This window comes from Xyrauchen texanus, chromosome 10, assembly GCF_025860055.1.
Source record: "Xyrauchen texanus isolate HMW12.3.18 chromosome 10, RBS_HiC_50CHRs, whole genome shotgun sequence".
NCBI classification, from domain to species: domain Eukaryota; kingdom Metazoa; phylum Chordata; class Actinopteri; order Cypriniformes; family Catostomidae; genus Xyrauchen; species Xyrauchen texanus.
Window position 1 is genome coordinate 12279496 of NC_068285.1, and position 22673 is coordinate 12302168.

The 22673-nt window shown below is 39.9% G+C and overlaps 1 protein-coding gene across 1 annotated transcript in view; it reads right to left on the reverse strand.

The window, feature by feature from the left end:
• Positions 1-22673, reverse strand: part of LOC127650931 (KH domain-containing, RNA-binding, signal transduction-associated protein 3-like) — a 167582-nt gene that overhangs the window by 11853 nt on the left and 133056 nt on the right. The window contains exon 7 of the mRNA XM_052136588.1: positions 15766-15848. Within this exon, the coding sequence (XP_051992548.1) occupies positions 15766-15848 (83 nt within the window). The remainder of the gene's footprint in view (positions 1-15765; positions 15849-22673) is intronic.

Below are 22673 nucleotides of genomic sequence, written 5' to 3' on the forward strand. Positions count from 1 at the left end.
AGACAGATAGACAGATAGATAGATAGATAGATAGATAGATAGATAGATAGATAGATAGATAGATAGATAGATAGATAGATAGATAGAAAGACAGACAGGCAGAGAGATAGATAGACAGACAGACAGACAGATAGACAGATAGATAGATCGATAGATAGATAGATAGATAGATAGATAGATAGATAGATAGATAGATAGATAGATAGATAGAAAGACAGACAGGCAGAGAGATAGATAGACAGACAGACAGACAGACAGATAGACAGATCGATAGATCGATAGATAGATAGATAGATAGATAGATAGATAGATAGATAGATAGATCGATAGATAGGAAGATAGACAGATAGATAGATAGATAGACAGACAGACAGACAGATAGACAGATAGATAGACAGACAGACAGACAGGCAGAGAGATAGATAGACAGACAGACAGACAGACAGACAGACAGATAGATAGATAGATAGATAGATAGATAGATAGATAGATAGATAGATAGATAGATAGATAGATAGATAGATAGATAGGAAGATAGACAGATAGATAGTCTGCTCCCTATTTAATTGACAAAGCAACATATCAGCAGTCACATGAAGTAGTATAAGCCATTGGAGTATCTATTTTCCAAGCAGATTTTTTTTCAGAAATTCCTACCCTCTACCCCTCATTTCTGTCATAATTCCTCCCATCATTCCAGCTGTATCGATATGTAACAGCAACATCATTTCTATTGTAATTTCTGCCCTATTTCCTACTGTAACTCCTCCCTAATTACTATCATAACTTCTCCCCATGCTCCTATTGTAACTCCTCCCTAATTCTATCGCAAACCCTTCCCTGATGTCTATCATAACTCATCCACTATTTCCTGTTGTAACTCCTCCCTTATTTCAATTATAACTCCTCCTCAATTCTATAATACATCGTATCAGTCCTGTTGTAACGCCTCTCTTCGTTTCTTTCATATTTCCTTCCCTAATTTATTTCAAAACTCCTCCTTTTATCTGCCTAACCCCAACATTTTTAATGTCAGTCAATGGTCTGTCCAGTCGTTCAATGGTTTGTCCAAAGCTGTCAGATAAAATTCACACATGAAAAAACATGCACCGAGCTACCCACTCATACGCTCAGTGTGACTTAAAAGGCTGAGAAAAGAGTGTTGTGGCTTTCCATAAGTTGTTAAGCGGAGAGGAAATCTTCAGTCAAAGCTCACAGCAGAGGTTCCTATCGCCTGCCTGCTGTTACTGCTAGTTTCACGCTTACAAATGTGTCTACACACCAGGGAGAGGAAGATAGCATGAGCGAGAGAGTGAGAGGGAGGGATATGTGGTGATCGATATGTGGAGACGTATGGACCAGAACCACGGTCATTCCCTAGAATTACACATACAGGCTAAGGAAACACATAAATGCTGGGGGGAGGTTTTATGTGTGATGGAATTCAACATTTCCACCAGGCATGAAGGTGAAATTGAAAAGACTTGACGCTTTTGTGTTCAGTAATGCATCTGTCAACTTCAAAACCTGCTACCGGTGCATCTATCTGTCCTTATTTCCCTTTCTGATTGTCTTTCACACCATATATAACCTTTTCTCCCCTGTCTGAACACCAGCACTGGGTCCAAACCTTGTTAGACACCTTTCATTTCTACTCTGACACATCGCCAATATTGCTTCTTCTTTTAATTTGACTCTCTCTCTCTCTTCTCCAGTGCTTAGCTTGTCCTGTTCTACTCAATTACCTTGCTCACCTCGTTCTAGTGTTAACAAAAATGATGATGAATTTCAGTCTCACACAAAACAATTCCTCTAATTAGAAACACACTTAAACAATACAAACATACTGTCAAATAAATGGCAATCACACCATGCCACTTAGTAGCTAACAACCATGTCCCATTATAAAATGTACATCAAATCACAATTCCAGATTTTGGCACATTCACAAATAAATAAATAAAACACAGCTGAAGGAGTGCAATTGTTTCCAAGTAATATGGATTATGTAATTCGATTACAAAATAAAACTATTGTAATTAGATTAAATTACATTTTACAATACTCTTAATCACATTACAGTTACTTATATGAATTACAAAATTACATTTTAATCAGGCAAAGGCAGTAAATTCTTAATTTATTGCATACACAGATCTGAAACTAGTCATCAGCCATAATTACACAAAAATAGAGAAACTATTGCATTAGTGTGGTAAAGTTAGTTTAAGTTTCATTAATTGCTTACACAAATGTGATTTAGCTTTTTTGAGAACTTTTGAGTACTTTTTTTTGTGTGAAGTTCATTCACATGTGACGTTTTGTGACATTGATGCAATCCAAGAGCAGCTGCCTGACGCATGCGTACATTGACGCGTCCTTAGAAAATCCCTTTATATATATATATATATATATATATATATATATATATATATATATATATATATATCTCAGCCAGATTGCCGAATTCAGTTGCAAAGTGGATTACTGTGGATTGTTGGCCAATGACAGGCTTATGTTCAATAATAAACAATAAACAATTGCCTTCTAAAGCCACTTTTGTATTGTCTTTGCAATGTTTTATTCGTCCGCCACAATAAAGTAATGCATTTTAATTACTTGAATTATATTTACAATTTACATGTATATTATATTATATGAACAAACATTCATATATGCAATTCATTGTGATTCATTTGATTAATTAATCGGCTTGTCATTAAATTGATTCTATTACAAATGTAATTTATTGACAGCCCTAATATATATATATTATATATATTGGTATATGTATGGTAACAGGCTGTGTGTTTGTATGTGTGCAGACCACTGTTAGGTAAATACAATCATACAAACCCAAAATCTGCTCAGGTGTTTGCCTCAAACTTTACAACAGGTAAAATTACAAGGCTGTCTAAAACCTCATTCTGTGTTCCATGGATGAATGAAAGTCATATGGGTTTGGAACAACATGAGTGTGAGTAAACGTTAACAGAATTTTCCTTTTTGGGTGAACTGTCCCTTTATGGGCCTCCCTATCTCTCTCGCTCATGTGGTTAAGCAGATGGTGGGGTTGAATGTGAATGATGTACTACATGTCCCAAGTGAGCAGTGTGTTTCCTTATTATATCATCTTGTTTTCACAGCTGGTAAATCGACGGCAGGGCATCTATGAAGAGTCTCGCTGGTCTAATCTACTGTGAGAGGCTTATCACTAATCACTAATTACACCTCATTTCTCTCTCTCTCTCACTCACTCACTCACTCACTCACTCACTCACTCTCTCTTAAACAAAACGAGTTTTGAAGAGGTTTAGAGAGCAGTGAGGTGAATAAACACCAGACAATGCTAATTACTGTATGTTCTTTTTATAAACATGGCACAGAGTTTCTTAAAGGAATAGTTAAATTTTATCACCATTTACTCACCCTTGTGTGTTCCAAAGCTATATGATTTTCTTTCTTCCATGGAACACAAAAGCAGTATATCCTGGGTGCATTTATCATACAATGAAAGTGAACGGGGACTGGGGCTGTTCAACCACAAAAATGACAAAAAAAAAATTATAAAATGCACAATAGAAGTATTATAAAAGTAGTCCATAAAACTTGTGCACTATTTTCCAAGTCTTCTGAAGCCATGTCATTCTGAAGCATTGTGTGAGGAGAAGACTGATATTTAAGTTCTGTTATTCATTTACATTTATGCATTTGGCAGACGCTTTTATCCAAAGCGACTTACAGTGCACTTATTACAGGGACAATCCCCCCGGAGCAACCTGGAGTTAAGTGCCTTGCTCAAGGACACAATGGTGGTGGCTGTGGGGATCGAACCAGCGACCTTCTGATTAACAGTTATATGCTTTAGACCACTATGCCACCACCACTCCTGTATTCACTTTACGTGCCTTATGTTGCAGCTCTAAAATCTAATTTGTCATTCACATTTATTCAAATATAGCGCTTTGCATCATGTTTGATTTTAACAGTGGCAAATATCATTGGTGCTCATAACAAAACGTGACACATCAAGTTTAAATATGGGGGAACATGATTGAGCTACGCAGTGGTCAAGATCTTCAGTAAATAACAACTGGTCTTTTCTTCACACAAAGCTTTAGTATGGCTTCAGAAGACTTGGAATATGCTGAACAAGACATGGATGACTTTTATGATACATTTTTGGTGTCTTTTTGTAATTTTTGGAGCTTGACAGCCTCTGTCCCATTCACATTCATACCCCCAATCAGGGACAATCTGCTCCAGATCTTCTTTTGTGTTCCATGGGAAAATAAAGTAATATGGGTTTTAAACAACATGAGAGTGAAAAACTTTTGGTTACGTATGTAACCTCCGTTCCCCGAGGGAGGGAACGACACGTTGTGTCTTTCCTCCGCCATGTCACTGAACCGAGCCACTGTTGTGGCCGGACCATTCCGGCTCCTCAGAAAAATCCTGACTAAACTTCCGTATTTGCCCCGCTTAAATACCCGTATGTGGGGCGGGGTATGCAAATACTGACTGCCAACTCTCACTGGCCCTTTTCAATAGGTCAGAGGTGAATATCGGCGCTCAAGAGAGACCCCCTAGTGTCGCTTCTCCGACACAACGTGTCGTTCCCTCCCTCGGGGAACGGAGGTTACATACGTAACCAAACGTTCCCCTTCTGTCGCTCTCTCCACGTTGTGTCGGAGAAGCGACACTAGGGGACCCATTCCAATCTTGCCATGCCCTGAACCGTGTACGTGAACCGCCGATACAGAGGCGGGCAGGGATTTCATCCAGTGCCGCGCATCGTCTGTACCTGGCTGCACGTACCCTTCCCCAATGCCCCATACGAACATCGGAATCCTTCTAGTTACCCTGGGAGGGGAACAAGGCGATGTTTGCCAACATGGGAACGGGCCAGCCTGGCTGGGCCTCTTTTCTCTCTATGTTTCTTGCATAGAGCAATCACGGCCGGGGCCCTTACACGCATATAGGGAAGGGGTCTTACCCAGACCCTGCGGAGACCACACCTGCCCTTTTTCTTGGGGAGGAAAAGTGGTAGACACGTCACACGGCCGTCTTAGGGCTCGTGTGGAAAGTATGGTGCGGTGGTAGATCCAGCCTCGAAAGGGGGGAGTTGCTACAGCACGGCGACCAGGGCAGCTGTAACTGCCTAAGGGAGACACGGGGGTCCGCTCGTAAGGGGACAGAACCGTGGAATTACACACAGGGGGAGTCCGAGCAGGAGGCCTTACCTGTGGAGCACCTATACCAGTACAGGGTAGCCATCAGGGTACCCGCAGTGGCTTGGGTCGGCGAGTTCGACCAGGGTCCTGACTCGGAGTGGGGCGCCCTGGGACGAAGGCGCACTACTTTACCTTGACGTCAGGAAAAGGGCACTGGGCGCAAGCGATCCACCCAGCCGGTCGGTCTACGTGTTACCGAGTTCTACGGGCTCGAACCTGACAAAACACGAGACGCAACCAAATCAACGCGGAGGCTGTAAAACCTCGCGGAGGTGTTGGGTGTTGCCCAACCTGTGGCTCTACAGATGTCTGCTAGGGAGGTGCCCTTGGCCAGTGCCCACGAGGACGCAACACCCCTTGTTGAGTGAGCTCGGACCCGCAAGGGTAGGGGCACTGCCTGGGTGTGATAAGCCAGTGTGATGGCGTCGAAAACCCAGTGGGCGAGCCTCTGTTTGGAGACGGCATTCCCTTTCTGCCATCCCCCAAAGCAGACAAAGAGCTGCTCAGAGCGTCTGGTGCTCTGTGTGCAGTCCAGGTACATGCGCAGGGCGTGCACTGGACATAGCAACGAAAGGGCTGGGTCTGCCTCCTCCCGGGGCAGCGCTTGCAGGTTCACTACCTGATCTCGGAAGGGTGTGGTAGGAACCTTGGGCACACAGCCCGGTCGCGGTCTTAGGATCACAGACGTATCTGCCGGACCAAACTCCAGGCAAGTGTCGCTGACAGAGAACGCTTGCAGGTCCCCGACCCTCTTGATAGAGGCGAGCGCGATCAGCAGGGCCGTCTTAAGAGAGAGGGCCCTGAGTCCAATTGATTCAAGAGGCTCGAAGGGAGGTCTCTGGAGTCCTGCCAAGACTACAGAGAGATCCCAGGAAGGAACTAGGCCTGGCCGGGAGGGATTCAACCTCCAGGCGCCTCTCAGGAACCTGAGGATCAGGTCGTGCTTACTCAAAGACTTGCCGTCTACAGGATCGTGGTGGGCGGCAATGGCGGCAACATACACCTTGAGGGTGGACGGGGACAGCCTCCTGTCCAGCCTCTCCTGTAGGAACAGGAGCACTGACTCGATCGCGCATCTCTGCGGGTCTTCAGTTCGGGAAGAACACCAATCTGCGAACAAACGCCACTTTAGGGCGTAAAGGTGCCTGGTAGAGGGGGCTCTGGCTTGATTGATTGTATTCACAACGGTCGCCGGTAAGCCGGCTAGCTCTTCCGCATCCCGTCCAGGGACCAGACGTGGAGGTTCCAGAGGTGCCCCGTCCCTGAGAGAGGAGGTCCTCTCTCAGGGGAATTCGCCAGGGAGGAGCTGTCGCGAGAAGCCTGAGTTCCGAGAACCAAGTCCGAGTGGGCCACTAACGTGACTTGCTCCTCGTCCTCCCTGACCTTGCACAGCATTGGTGCAAGAAGGCTCACTGGGGGAAATGCGTACTTGCGCAGCCCCGAGGGCCAGCTGTGTGCTAGCGCGTCTGTCCTGAGGGGAGCCTCTGTTAGGGCATACCAGAGCGGGCAGTGGGAGGTTTCCTGGGAGGCAGGAGAAAAGCTGCTGTTGTGCGCCGTCAAATCCAACAGCAGGCAGATCGTCAGAGAAACGGGAACGTTCAGGCTTCTGTATTCTCGCAGCAGACTGCAAACAGACCATCGGCTCCGAAGAAATTTTCTGACTAAACGTCCGTATTTGCAACGCTTAAATACCCGTATGCGGGCGGGGTATGCAAATACTGACTGCCAACTCTCATTGGCCCTTTTCAATAGGTCAGAGGTGAATATCGGTGCTCAAGAGAGACCCCCTACTGTGGCTTCTCCGACACAACATGTAGAGAGCGACAGAAGGGGAATGATGGGTGAACTATCCCTTTAAAAGCAGTGTCTTGGCTATGTATTAGACACGGTTTCCTACTGAAGACCGAAAATGTGTGTAGAACATTTTTTTGAATGCTCATTCAGGCTGTGACATTCTGGTTATTCATTGACAAGAGATTGAATTGAAAGGCCTTTATTGTGTGTTTTCATGACATGCATTGTGTATTTATCAAGGCTAGTGTACCTTGTACACATTACCAACACCAAAAGCCGCTTGCAAATATATATCTGCATGTCCTATTTTATTTTCCTCATGCAAAGGGACAAATGCCATGTAAATAAAAAACATGATTTTCAAGACCCAAATATAAACAGCATGCCATTCATCAAAATAGTGTATTTGTATGTATATTTAAAAAATCTACAGACTAAAACATTCCATAAGCATGTAAATAAACTTTTTGTGTGTTTGAGGTATAACAAGAGAGTCTTGTAACATATGAGAGACTTGCATGCAATTTACTAAGATGTAAATTAAATCTAATTTTAGGATGTGACAGCTTCCTTGTTTTTCTAACAGAACTGAAGAGAACAAAAGGTCTACAGAGACACAGGAATGGAGACGTCGCAGAACGAAGTCACCAAACTGCGAAAATAGAGCTGAAACAAGTTAAATATATCACTGTCTGTCTGAGGAATCGCTGATAAAAATGGGATATAGGACAGAAAATGTTAGCAAAGGAGATATTGCAGAGATGATGTTTGAGTGAGGGAAGACAGAGAGATAGCAGAGAAAGAAACCTGCAGAGTCGGAAGCGCTGAATGAAAACAATCATGATAATTGTGACCAGTAGTGATGGAAGCAGAAATAAACGTATTGCTTTATTTACAGTAAACTGGGCCAGACTATGCAGTAAGGAAATAGTAACAAACAATCAATATGTAGTTGTAGAACTAGGTCTAGATTTAGTTTCCAATCTCATATGATCCAGCCTGAAAAAGTTAATTGACCACAGACAATGATTATTCACTTTGAGAAAAACCTGCTACTAGAGTGAAGCCAGAATCCTTTAAGATCTAAAGAAATACAAACCCAAATCTACACAGAGGATCAGTCAAACCCCAATCACATTCAAACCAAAACAACAGTGAACTCCTAAAAACCCAAACTGATTCCAGAACCCTACCAGATTTAAAGCCAGAGCCAATTCAGATCCCAACCAGATCCTAACAAGTGAACCCTAATAGTTTGGAAAAATAACATATTTAGAAACCTACCAATTCAGAACCCTATGAGATACCAACCAGAACCCATTCAGAACTCTACCTACCAGATCATAACCAGAAACTATTTAGAACCCTTCAAGATCCAAACAATAACTCATTTAGAACCCTTCAAGATCAAAACTATAACTCATTTAGAACCCTTCAAGATCAAAACAATAACTCATTTAGAACCCTTCATGATCCAAACAATAACTCATTTAGAACCCTTCAAGATCAAAACAATAACTCATTTAGAAAGCTTCAAGATCAAAACAATAACTCATTTAGAACCCTTCAAGATCAAAACAATAACTCATTTAGAACCCTTCATGATCCAAACAATAACTCATTTAGAACCCTTCAAGATCCAAACAATAACTCATTTAGAACCCTTCAAGATCAAAACAATAACTTATTTAGAACCCTTCAAGATCAAAACAATAACTCATTTAGAACCCTTCAAGATCAAAACAATAACTTATTTAGAACCCTTCAAGATCCAAACAATAACTCATTTAGAACCCTTCAAGATCAAAACAATAACTCATTTAGAACCCTTCAAGATCAAAACAATAACTCATTTAGAACCCTTCAAGATCCAAACAATAACTCATTTAGAACCCTTCAAGATCAAAACAATAACTCATTTAGAACCCTTCAAGATCAAAACAATAACTCATTTAGAACCCTTCAAGATACAAACAATAACTCATTTAGAACCCTTCAATATCAAACAATAAGTCATTTAGAACCCTTCAAGATCCAAACAATAACTCATTTAGAACCCTGCCAGATTAAAACCTGAGCCAATTCAGAACCCTACCAGATTCCAACCAGAACCTATTTAGAACCCTTCAAGATCCAAACAATAACTCATTTAGAACCCTTCAAGATCCAAACAAGAACTCATTTAGAACCCTTCAAGATCAAAACAATAACTCATTTAGAACCCTTCAAGATCAAATCAATAACTAATTTAGAACCCTTCAAGATCCAAACAATAACTCATTTAGAACCCTACCAGATTAAAACCTGAGCTAATTCAGAACCCTACCAGATTCCAACCAGAACCTATTTAGATCCCTACCAGATTAAAATCCTCCAGGACATCTATACCAGGTGGTGTGTGAAAAAAGCTTGGAGGATCATCAGAGACTCTAGCCACCCGAGCCATGCGCTGCTCTCACTGCTACCATCAGGCAGCCGGTATGACAGCAACAGGACCTGCACCACCCGACTTCATGACAGCTTCTTCCCCAAAAAAATCCGACTTTTGAACTCTTGATCACTCACGATACATATATCAGCACCACAATTTATTAGCCTCAGACTGGACCCACATTCTATACTTGACTTAATAACACAATGGCAACTGAATATCAACTGACAGCCACCAGCTTGATAAGCCTGATTAGGCCTTGCCACAGTTGTATATTGTATATAATTTGTGTATACTGTATTATGTATATTATTAGGTGTATATTGTGCATTGTGTTGTTTAACAAGATGTGTAAACTGTGTTATGTGTAAATCAGATGTTTATTGGAACCGCACCCAAGACTTTCACCCACTATTGCACTTGCATATATGGTTGAGGGACAGTAAAAGGATTTGATTTGATTGAAATCCAAACCAACAGAGAATGCTACAAGATCCATACAGAACCAATTCAGAGCCCTTCTTACCAGATTACAATCAGAACATATTCAGAACCCTGCGATTAAAACCAGAAAGTCAATGCAGAAACCTACAAGGTCCAAACAAGGCCCAATTAGAACCAATTGAGAACGCTAAAATATAAAAAACAGAACCTTTTGAGAACCCTACCAGATTTCAACCAGAACTTTACCAGACCAATTCAGACCTAATCCCAAGCAGAGCCCTACAAGATTAACCCTACAAGAACCCTATAAGGTACAGACCCATTTATGAACCCTACAAGATACAGACCCATTTATGAACCCTACAAGAGCCAAAGCATAGCCCATTCAGAAACCCTACCTACCAGATCATAACTAGAGCCTATTCAGAACCCTACTAGTGTCATGCTAAAAAGGTTGCACAGAATGACAGTGGCTGAGCAGTTAAGGGTCTTGGTTACTGAACAGAAGGTCGGAGGTTCAAATCCCAGTCACTGCCAAGATGCCACTGTTGACACTCTCTGCTCCAGGGCAGCCATATCATGGCTGACCGTAAACTCTGACCACAGCTTAGCTGGGATATGTGAAAAAAAAAAATTATAATTATTATTTCATTGTATACAGGTGAAACTCGAAAAATTAGAATATCGTGCAAAAGTTCATTAATTTCAGTAATTCAACTTAAAAGGTGAAACTAATATATTATATAGACTCATTACAAGCAAAGTAAGATATTTCAAGCCTTTATTTGATATAATTTTGATGATTATGGCTTACAGCTTATGAAAACCCCAAATTCAGAATCTCAGAAAATTAGAATATTGTGAAAAGGTTCATTATTGTAGGCTCAAAGTGTCACACTCTAATCAGCTAAACACCTGCAAAGGGTTCCTGAGCCTTTAAATGGTCTCTCAGTCTGGTTCAGTTGAATTCACAATCATGGGGAAGACTGCTGACCTGACAGTTGTGCAGAAAACCATCATTGACACCCTCCACAAGGAGGGAAAGCCTCAAAAGGTAATTGCAAAAGAAGTTGGATGTTCTCAAAGTGCTGTATCAAAGCACATTAATAGAAAGTTAAGTGGAAGGGAAAAGTGTGGAAGAAAAAGGTGCACAAGCAGCAGGGATGACCGTAGCCTGGAGATGATTGTCAGGAAAAGGCCATTCAAATGTGTGGGGGAGCTTCACAAGGAGTGGACTGAGGCTGGAGTTACTGCATCAAGAGCCACCACACACAGATGGGTCCTGGACATGGGCTTCAAATGTCAAATGTCTTACCTGGGCTAAAGAAAAAAAGAACTGGTCTGTTGCTCAGTGGTCCAAATTCCTCTTTTCTGATGAGAGCAAATTTTGCATCTCATTTGGAAACCAAGGTCCCAGAGTCTGGAGGAAGAATGGAGAGGCACACAATCCAAGATGCTTGAAGTCCAGTGTGAAGTTTCCACAGTCTGTGTTGGTTTGGGGATCCATGTCATCGGCTGGTGTTGGTCCACTGTGCTTTATTAAGTCCAGAGTCAACGCAGCCGTCTACCGGACATTTTAGAGCACTTCATGCTTCCTTCAGCAGACAAGCTTTATGGAGATGCTGACTTCATTTTCCAGCAGGACTTGGCACCTGCCCACACTGCCAAAAGTACCAAAACCTGGTTCAATGACCATGGTATTACTGTGCTTGATTGGCCAGCAAACTCGCCTGACCTGAACCCCATAGAGAATCTATGGGGCATTGCTAAGAGAAAGATGAGAGACATGAGACCAAACAATGCAGAAGAGCTGAAGGCCGCTATTGAAGCATCTTGGTCTTCCATAACACCTCAGCAGTGCCACAGGCTGATAGCATCCATGCCACGCCGCATTGAGGCAGTAATTAATGCAAAAGGGGCCCAAACCAAGAACTGAGTACATATGCATGATTATACTTTTCAGAGGGCCGACATTTCTGTATTTAAAATCCTTTTTTTTTTTATTGATTTCATGTAATAATCTAATAATTCTAATTTTCTGAGATTCTGAATTTGGGGTTTTCATAAGCTGTAAGCCATAATCATCAAAATTATATCAAATAAAGGCTTGAAATATCTTACTTTGCTTGTAATGAGTCTATATAATATATTAGTTTCACCTTTTAACTTGAATTACTGAAATTAATGAACTTTTGCACGATATTCTAATTTTTCGAGTTTCACCTGTACAAAGGTTTGGAATAATGTTCAGATTTTGCTGTTTTGGAAAGAAATTGGTACTTTAATTAACCAAAGTGGCATTAAACTGATCACAAAATATAGTCAGGACATTACTGATGTTAAAAAACAGCACAATCACTATTAAAAAGTCATTTCTGATTAAATCTAGGCAGGCCCCATTTCCAGCTGTCATCACTTCAACACCTTATCCTTGAGTAATCATGCTAAATTACTAATTTGGTACTAGAAAATCACTTGTCAGTATATCAAACACAGCTGAAAGCTATTTGTTTGATAAATGAAGTTTAACATTGTATTTGTGTTTGTTTTTGAGTTGCCACAGTATGCAATAGACTGGCATGCCTTAAGGTCAATATTAGGTAAAAAATTGCAAAAAAGAAACAGCTTTCTCTAGAAACTCGTCAGTTAATCATTATTTTGAGGAATGAAGGCTATACAATGATTGAAATTACAAAAAACTGAAGATTTCATTCAAAGGTGTACACTCAGTCTTCAGAGACAAAGGACAACTGGTTCTAACTAGGACAGAAAGAGATGTGGAAGACCAGATGTACAACTAAACAAGAGGATAAGTACATCAGAGTCTCTAGTTTGAGAAATAGATGCCTCACATGTCCTCCGCTGACAGCTTCATTGAATTCTACCTGCTCAACACCAGTTTCATGTACAACAGTAAAGAGAAGACTCAGGAGGACTTATGGGAAGAATTGCAAAGAAAAAGGACACTTTTGAAGCAGAAAAGCAATAAGAAACACAGACACTGGACAACAGATAATTGGAAAAGAGTGTTATGGATCTTAACCCCATTGAGCTTTTGTGGGATCAGCTAGACTGTAAGATGTGTGAGAAGTGCCCGACAAGACAGTCACATCTATGGCAAGTGCTACAGGAAGTGTGGGGTGAAAGGTCACCTGAGTATCTGGACAAATTGACAGCTAGAATAACAAGAATCTGCAAAGCTGTCATTGGTGCACATGGAGGATTTTTTTGATGAAAACAATTTGAAGTAGTTCAAGAAGATTATTTATTATTATTTATTTTATTTTATTACATTTTTTTTTTTATTGTATTAGTCATTTTTCACATTATTAATGTACTGACTATACATTTGGGATCAGTTGAATGCCACTTTGGTAACTAAAAGTACACTTTTCTTTCCATAGGAGCAAAATCACATTATTCCAAATTGCAAATGTATAATTTGAGACAAAAATAAAGGCTTCTTGTTCATCATCTCCTTTTGTGTTTCATGTAAGAAAGAAAGTCATACAGGTTTGGAACAACATGAGTGTGTGTTAATGATGATAGAATTAACATTTTGGTCTGTCCCTTTATAATGTTATTGTCAAGTAAATATAAGAGAAAAATATATAAAAGAATTTATACAACCTACACTTTTACTTATTTAAGAGAATGTATTTTAGAAGTCTGCAATTATACTTGGACAAACGACAAACCCAAAGTTGTATGAACTAGTGGTAGATCGATATCTCTCTATCTACCAACTGAATTTTGAATTAGCTGCCACTAAAATTGCTCTTTCTCCCAGTAAATATAAACTCTCAGAGCTGTGCCTCTTGAAGCAATGCTACTCTTTGAAAAGCAACAGTCTAGAACTCCCCATTGCAGTGACATTTTCCAAACATACTACTCTACTGAGGCTTATAGCCGTTCAGACATTCAGTCCAGTGTGTGTGTGTGTTATGTCGGCCATATGATGCTCTATAGCACTCTGAAAAAGGTGACAAGCAGTTTAAATGCTGTCAGACACATTCACCCACCTCTGAGCAATTCCACAAGGAACAATCTGTGTGGTGGCTCCATTGAGACAAGAAGGACCGCAAATTAACACACATGGGAGAATGTACGCACCTCTCAAACACACAAAAAAGGCTTTTTCATAAAAATACATTTGAGGAGAGATTTTCCACCTCCCTTATGACCTCTGACCCTTTCAATTCTCCAGCAAGATAAACCTGTCACTCTGGTGAATGTTTCACCTTCAAGCACTCCCGTTCCTTTCATACAGGTATTGCCAGCCCCTGTCTACCTTCTAAATGCCTCCAGCCAAAAAGAAATGATTAAAAAGGGGTGCTATGTTGATGCATTAGAACTGTACTGCTAAAAGCGTTTATTATGTAGCCTGTTACCACAAACGTATCCTTAGACTCAATGATGTCAGAAATGCTTGAGTTCTACATTCTGTAAACTGACACATTTTAAATCATAAATTGCAATGAAAACAGTCAACACATTTCTAAAGTTTCAGAAGAATATGCGATTGGTGCTTGCCAGGAAAAATTGACAGTCACTTTTCTAGGGTGTTGTTTGTGGTTGCTAGGGTGATCTGTGTGGATGCTAGGTGGTTGTCTACTGGCCAAAGTCAAAAGATGTTCTGGTCCTTAAGAAATGGCTTCAATGTATGTCAGTTAAATTTTTTGTGCTTTTTTGTTTCTAAAAATAATCAATCGTTTGGGTTCAGAAGAACTTTAGCTGTCGTGTGGAATATTTTGATGCACCCTAAATCTGCATTTTGGACCATCAAAAATGGAGTACATTCACTTGCATTGCTTAAAGGAGGAGGTCTGAAATGAAATCCTAAAAATCGTAAATTCTGGTTTGATGAAGAAAGAAACTCAGATACATCTTGGATAGCTTGAGGGGGAGTAAATTATCAGCAAATTTTCATTTTTGGGTGAACAATTCCTTTAAGGCATTAATGAGGTTTATTGGAACGATTTGTTACAACTGACCCTGTCATACTTGACAAAGCAGTTTCCTTGCAGAAAAAAGGCAAGATAAAAAGAGATTAATTAGCAAGATTCCAAGTCTCGTTCCTTTGGACTGTCAGGGTGGCCCCCTACATTAGTAGCAACGATTTCCAATGCAGTAAATCTCCAAGACGAATTAAGAGCAGACCGCCACAAACTCTTCGGTTCAATACGGAGAGAGAAGAACCAACCTAGATAGTGAATACACTCTCATTCAGCTAGAGCCACACACACACACTGAGAGATGACCTTTACAAGGATGGCTCAGATGTTTTCAACACAGATCTGGAGATACATCCTTATGTGAAGACACACACACACACACACACACACACAAAAATACACACGCACATACACACACACATGTTTGTGCAGCTATCCTTATGAGGACTATCCATAGCCATAGTGATTTTTATACTGTAAAAACTATAGATTCTATTCCCTAAACCTAACCATCACAGAAAACTTTCTGCATTTTTACATTTTCAAGAAAACATAGTTTAGTATGTTATTTAAGTGATTTGAATTATGGGGACACTAGAAATGTTCTCATAAACCACATTTATATCATAATACCCTTGTAATTAACAGTTTGTAACCTAAACAATGTCCTCGTAAACCACCAAACCCACCCACACACACACGCAAACACATGCACGCGCACACACAAACGCGCACACACACATGAACATACACACAAACACGCACGCACACACACACACACAAACATGCACTCACACAAACACGCACACACACAAACACATGCACACACACAAACACATGCACACACAAACACACACACACATGCACACACACACACACACACACACACACACACCCAGACACTTACTTCTGTGCCTGACTGCTGTAGCTGTTGTCGTATGAGTCATATCCCGGGTCATCGTAGGCTGTTCCGTATCCATCATCGTATTCCTATACAAATGAAAAGAGTTTAAGTAAATCAACACAAAAAATCTTTTAAACATCATTAGTATTCTTTTTAACCCCTAAAAAAGAAAGAACATACACACAACTCAGAAAATCAATGGCTAAATTACTTGTCAATTTTACAGCTTGTAACTCATTACTAAACTGACAGTCCATAACTGACTTTACATTACTGACATTAATGACCATAAAATCAACAGCACATCCACTGCATCAGCAGTAACAGTAGACCCATGTGCTTTGTTCCATTTTGCTGCAAATTTTACAGTTGAACTATTGTGTACCCTGGATGCAGGACCCTTAGAGATGGCATTCGCTAGATCCTTTGAAATAATTCAGTTTAATGTGTGAAGTGCACACCATTGGTGTAATTTCATTCTTAAAAAAGAAATAATTTCTTTAGATACAGTGGCTACATGCTGAGATAGACCATACCATTTTCACCTGGCTGGCTAGAAGCGAGTATCAGTTCTGAGTGCAATACACACAACCCTCCCCCTCTCCCTCTCTTTGGAAAACACTGGAAGACTTACCGAATGTATATCAGCAATGTGCTGATTTAGAATGAAAAATATAAAAGATTGAAAAAAGAGAATGATTAAAATGATCAATAAATTATTAACAATTTAATGCCGTTACCTTGTTACAGTTTTTTCTGAATGCTTAAGCGCTAATCGTGATTCTTGTAGCACAATTTCTAAAACTATTAATACGTATAGCAAAACCACTCACTGAGTATGCAAAACTAAAAGCACAAACACTGCTTTGCACTCAGTTTGCAATTTTGTAACACACACTTTGCAAAACTGTAGGGACAATTCACTGCACAACACTCTTTTTGCAGAACTTTAAACACAACTCACTGCTTACACTCAATTACCAAATTTCCAACACACTCCTAGCAAAATTATACACATGTATGGCTATCATTAACACTATTTTGCCAACTGTCTGGCACACTTTCACATGTGAAAACTGTTTTAGATAATTAGTTCACTTTGCAATCAGCCTATAAGCACTATAAATAAGCCACAGGTAAGCTGTCTGTGTGGAGGACAATGGAAGGAGCAGTAAGAGTGAGAATCAGAGGAGGCCGAGGAGGCCGAGGGAGAGGACGTGGAGGGGAAAGAGGAAGGGTAAGAAGAGTAAGAAATAGAATAACTGATGACATCAGAGCTACAATAGTGGACCATGTCATCAACCATGGGATGACCCTGAGGGAAGCTGGCCAACGGGTTCAGCCTAATTTGAGCCGCTACACTGTGGCAAGCATCATTAGGACATTTCGAAATAAGAATCGGTAAGTACTTTGTAGCACTGCCATACTCTAATGAGAAACACAACAGTACCATACATGCAAAAATACTGAAAATGTTACTTTACAGAATTGCTAGACGTCCAGATGTTGGGGGCAGAGGAAGAATGTTCACTCCAGAGCAAGAGACCCATATAGTGAACATGGTGATTGCCAATAATGCAATAAGACTGCGTGAAATACAGCAGCGCATAATTGATAATGACACCATCTTTCAAAATATACACAGTGTAAGCATTTCTGCACTAAGTCGTGTACTTGCACGCCACAGAATAAGAATGAAGCAAATTTACAGAGTTCCTTTCGAGAGAAACACAGAACGTGTAAAGCAACTGCGATATGACTATGTGCAGGTAAGCTATAGTGTCATTGGTTCTGAATTTGGAAGTGCATACTGTAGTGCTGTGCATGGGCCTGATGTGTTGCATTTGTTTTGTCTTGTCTAGAGAGTGATGGAACTAGAAGCAGATGCCATGGGACATGAGCTACTTTTTGTAGATGAGGCCGGTTTTAACCTCAGTAAAACCAGGAGACGTGGCAGGAACATTATTGGACACCGTGCCATCATCAATGTCCCAGGACAACGTGGTGGTAACATAACCATGTGTGCAGCTATAAGCCAAAATGGTGTTGTTCACCATCATGCAACCATAGGCCCATACAACACTGCACACATTATTGCATTCCTGGACACCTTACATGACATGCTCACTGTTCAGAGACCAGAGCATATCCGATATGTCATCATATGGGACAATGTTAGTTTCCATAGGGCTGCTTTGGTCCGCAACTGGTTTACAGACCACCCATTCTTCATGGCACTCAACCTCCCTCCATACTCTCCATTCTTAAATCCCATCGAGGAGTTCTTCTCTGCCTGGCGCTGGAAAGTGTACAACCGTCATCCTCATCAACAGGTAGCCCTTTTACTGGCAATGGAGGAGGCATGTGGAGATATTGACCAGGCATCATGTCAGGCCTGGATACGGCATTCAAGGAGATATTTTCCCGGTGCCTTGGACTGGAGGATATCGCATGCGATGTGGATGAAATTTTGTGGCGGACCCAGAAAGACGACATGATGTAGGCTGATTGTTTTTTTTGTTTTTTTTTGTGAAATTACTATTTTGTGTTCTGACTTTGTCTTGGTTTTGATGAGTGTGAATAAACACCAATACTTGAAGTTTGGATCCTTGTATGTTTACATGACACTATGACAAAAGTATGACCTCAAATTGACATCTGTACACAGAGAAAGCAAAAGCCAGATGTGTTTTGTATTCATACCATCAGTGTGTAGTTGGCACATTGTGTGCTTAGTAGATGATGGCTTGTGTTTACTGTTTGATACGAAAACACCATTTTTACGAAGGTGTGAAGAGTTAATCTAGCTGTGTTCGCTTTTGCAAGAGAACTACAATGTTTTGATAATTGGGTGAAAGGTTTTCTTATTTGTGTGTAGAGTTTTGCAAAAATAGCCAATAGTTACAAAAAATGTGCTTAAGCAATCAGAAAAAACTGTAATCAAGTAATCTATATCTATAACTGTGGTGTTGGCGTAGTGGTCTAAAGCACATAACTGGTAATCTGGTAATCAGAAGGTTGCTGGTTCGATCCCCACAGCCACCACCATTGTGTCCTTGAGCAAGGCACTTAACTCCAGGTTGCTCCGGGGGGATTGTCCCTGTAATAAGCGCTCTGTAAGTCACTTTGGATAAAAGTGTCTGCCAAATGCATAAATGTAAATGTAAATAACTGGTCTGATTACAAGTATTTTTAACTCAATTACAAGTACTTGATTTTTGTAATCTGATTACAAAATCCAGATTACATGCAATCTGTTACTACCCAGCACTTAATGGTGGCTACTTACTGGCCCAAGCCCCCAAATCTCTGCGACATCGTGATTCCTAGATTTGTATGGGGATCTTTTCAAAGGAATCTATGGGATTCATTTTTGTCTGCCGGGCGAATCCTTACAGTATATATGGCTTCAGAAGAGTACATGGACTACTTTTATTATGCATTTATAGTGCTTTTTGGATCTGAAATATTCCTAGTCCCCATCCACTTTCATAATATGGAAAAGAGCAGTGTGAACATACTTCAAAATATCTATTTTTGTTTACTACATACGAAAGAGAGTCATATGGCGTTGGAACGAAATGAGGGTGAGTAAATGACAATTTGGGTGAACTATCTCTTTAAATGCATGTAAGTTGTTTATTTCAGCATTATAGGCTAGAGAATGGTCAAGTGAGCATTCTCAATGGGAAGCGTTGTGCTTCAACGGGGTCAAAGGTCCAGCACTAATTATGAAGCGTTTAGAGTCCTCCTGAAACTTTGCTTAGAGGTTAATCTACTCAACTGAACCCTGTCCGATGTTAATACTCTACTGCCAGAGCTGAAATTGTCAAATATAAAACTGAAAGCAGCTCTTCAATTAAATAAGAGTTTGTGAAAGCATTTCATTAAGTGGAGGGCTGATATGATTTTGACACTGTAATTAACATCGCATAATGACCCTTTAAGTGAGTATAATGAAACGTCATGGGGGTTAATATGTATTGCAACTATTATTGTGACATATCGCAGATTGCTTTATGACACACGTGGCTTTGTGAGCTGTTGTCAGAGCCCTATGAGATACTGTGCAATATGTTTATAAAGCACCTGATAAAGCACACTTATGAAGTGTCAAAACAAGCTGGAGTTTGTTGAGTTTTAGAATTGGGATTGAACAAAGTACAGTAAAATAAATGAAGGCCACTCAGAAGCCATCCGTAGGCTGACTTCCTGAAGAGTGAAAACACTGTTTACATTTTGACACCAAGAATCAATAGATTTTTTATCTTAATGTAAACATGAATTTATAATGAGCTGATTTTTGACAGTTATCATCATTGTGTTGTACCTCTAAAATGCACTCACTGGTAGCTGTCAGAGAAGAGTCTTCTTCTCTCTTCTGAATCAGACATCAAAGCCTAACTCTCCAGCTCACTCGATAATTTCGGATAAATGTCCTTCATAAAAAGCTGTGACCCCTCGTGACTGCTCCGGTATATCTAGGGTCCAGCTCAGTTCCAAATCCATCTGCCCTCAATTCACATTTGTAATATCCTCCTAGACTACGAAAACAAAGACGAAAACCACTCTCATCACACACGCCGCTGCCTTATAGCTTCATTACTGTCCGATCAGAGGCACGAAATGCCAAACGGCACAATTCAGAGTTTTACTTCAGCGTTTCATCTGTAATCCAGAAGCAAAGTGACATTTAAACCAAGATTCATAATTACGTTTATTAAGTTATTTAAAAATAAGTTTCGATGTTGATGACATTAATGTTGCAAAATCCCTTTATGATTGTATTGTCATAACTAGGCAGTTGATATATATATATATATATATATATATATATATATATATATATATATATATATATATATATATATATATATATAAAAATTGTAAAAAAATACACAATTAATCATGTTCTCCAACTAGGAATATCATCAACAAAGCTTGTGCTTGCAAATATGTTTAAAATTTAAATGTAAAAAAATTAAATATGCCCATATTAGAAAATCAGCATCTTATAATGATTTCTGCAGGATCATGTGACACTGAAGACTGCAGTAATGATGCTGGAAATTCAGCTTTGATCACAAATTGCATTTTACAATATATTCAAATAGAAAACGGTTCTTTTAAAGGGGTCATGACATGGTTTTTTTATTGTATTATTATGTTCCCTTAGGTGCAATTATAGTATTAATATATTTTTTTTTTAAGAAAAACTTTTAAAATCTAGTGATTTATGACCTTTTCCCACCCTGTTTCTCATCCTCTGATTCAAACAGTCTGTTTTGGGGGCGTTTTCCATTTAAGACTTCAGTGTTAACGCCCACTGTTATGATTGGCTAAAGTCAGTGCCTATGTATCAATTATTGACGCCCCAGCCAGAACAATATGCAAGTAAACTAAGTAAAAACACTGTGATTATTCATAATGAATGAAATTGCGCTTTAAAAAGTAGTTTAAAGTTTAAAATAGATTACTTACAGTTTGCGTCGTCGTTGTTCCCAGAATAGTCGGCACGGACTTATCTTTGAGCAACAGTTTTCTGGCAAAGCCAGCATCATATTGAGATTTGTTCTCAAAACAGTCATCCTTAAAATGTACAGAACAAACGCTTAAGTTAACACTGCTGTGACTGGGTCGATCCGCAAAAAATAAACTGCATCCATTTTTCCCTGACGTCTGGATCTTTCGGCAGCTTATTCAGAGGTTTTGTTTGACCACAGCCAGGAACAGCACATCTGTGTGGCATCGTAATTTTCCTGTGCACAAGTAGTCTCTGTCAGAGCTCGCTGTCCATCGACTGAACACTTGTGAGGCGCACGGCGATACTGAAATGAGCGTAGTTGACTTTGCGCTTATAAGCGTAGTTATCTTGTGCTGGAGGCGGTCATATGCAAATGCTGTTACGTCACTTCTAACCGACACGTCACTTCTAACCATGAATCCAGAACGAGCTGTATTTTGAGCTTGATTAAATAAATGATTCGTTTAGAATGGGGAGGACGTCTTAAAATATTAAACTTGCAGGACGTTTTAATGATACAAAGACCTCTTATATACCAAAAGATCAAGGCAAATTTGGTTTCTCATGTCATGACCCCTTTAAATTGTAAAATGAGTTCACACAATGTTTTTACTGTATTTTGGATCAAATAAATGCAGCCTTGGTGAGCAGAAGAGACTTCTTTTAAACGGTAGTGTAGGTCTAAAATTAAGTAAAGTCTTTATGTAAAGAAAATGTATAGTCAGATTACTTCTTTTAACTTAAAACTTGATTTTGATCATTAAGTGTCCTCACATTCATTCTCTTTCTGTCACATTCCTCATTGATAGGCCCAGGGGAGGGGTCTTTTTTCTCCTCAGGTGTGAAATACATCCATATTCATGATAGTTCACGCCTCCTCGCATATTTCTAACAATAAATGTGTCTTATAAAAGTTAAATTACTATATTGTTTTGTATGAAGGAGTGATCAGGATGGTTTTCACATCATTTTGTAGCAAAAACTCTCGGCTACAAGATCCAGTACTCAAAAGGCTGTATGTGTTATATGGCCTTATTTAAATTACTTAAAAATGTGTTTTTTTTCAAAAACCATGCATAAAGGTTATTTTCTCAAAAATACAAACCTGTACACACATGTTGCTCACATATTAGTATAGCCCAGTTTGTGCTGAATACAGTGTTATCAGACTTTAGCCATTAATATGTTTTTAAGCAACTGAAAAAAGCACAAATGTCAAGGCATGTCAAAACTTCTCCAGGGCCCAAAACCATCATAGCAATTCAAGCTTGAAGTACCAAATGTTTTCAGCAGGAGGCAGAAAGCAAAACTTCAGCTGTATAGCTGTATACGTGTCAAACCTCCAGTTTTTTCCGGGAGTCTCCCGTATTTCACACCAATCTCCGCC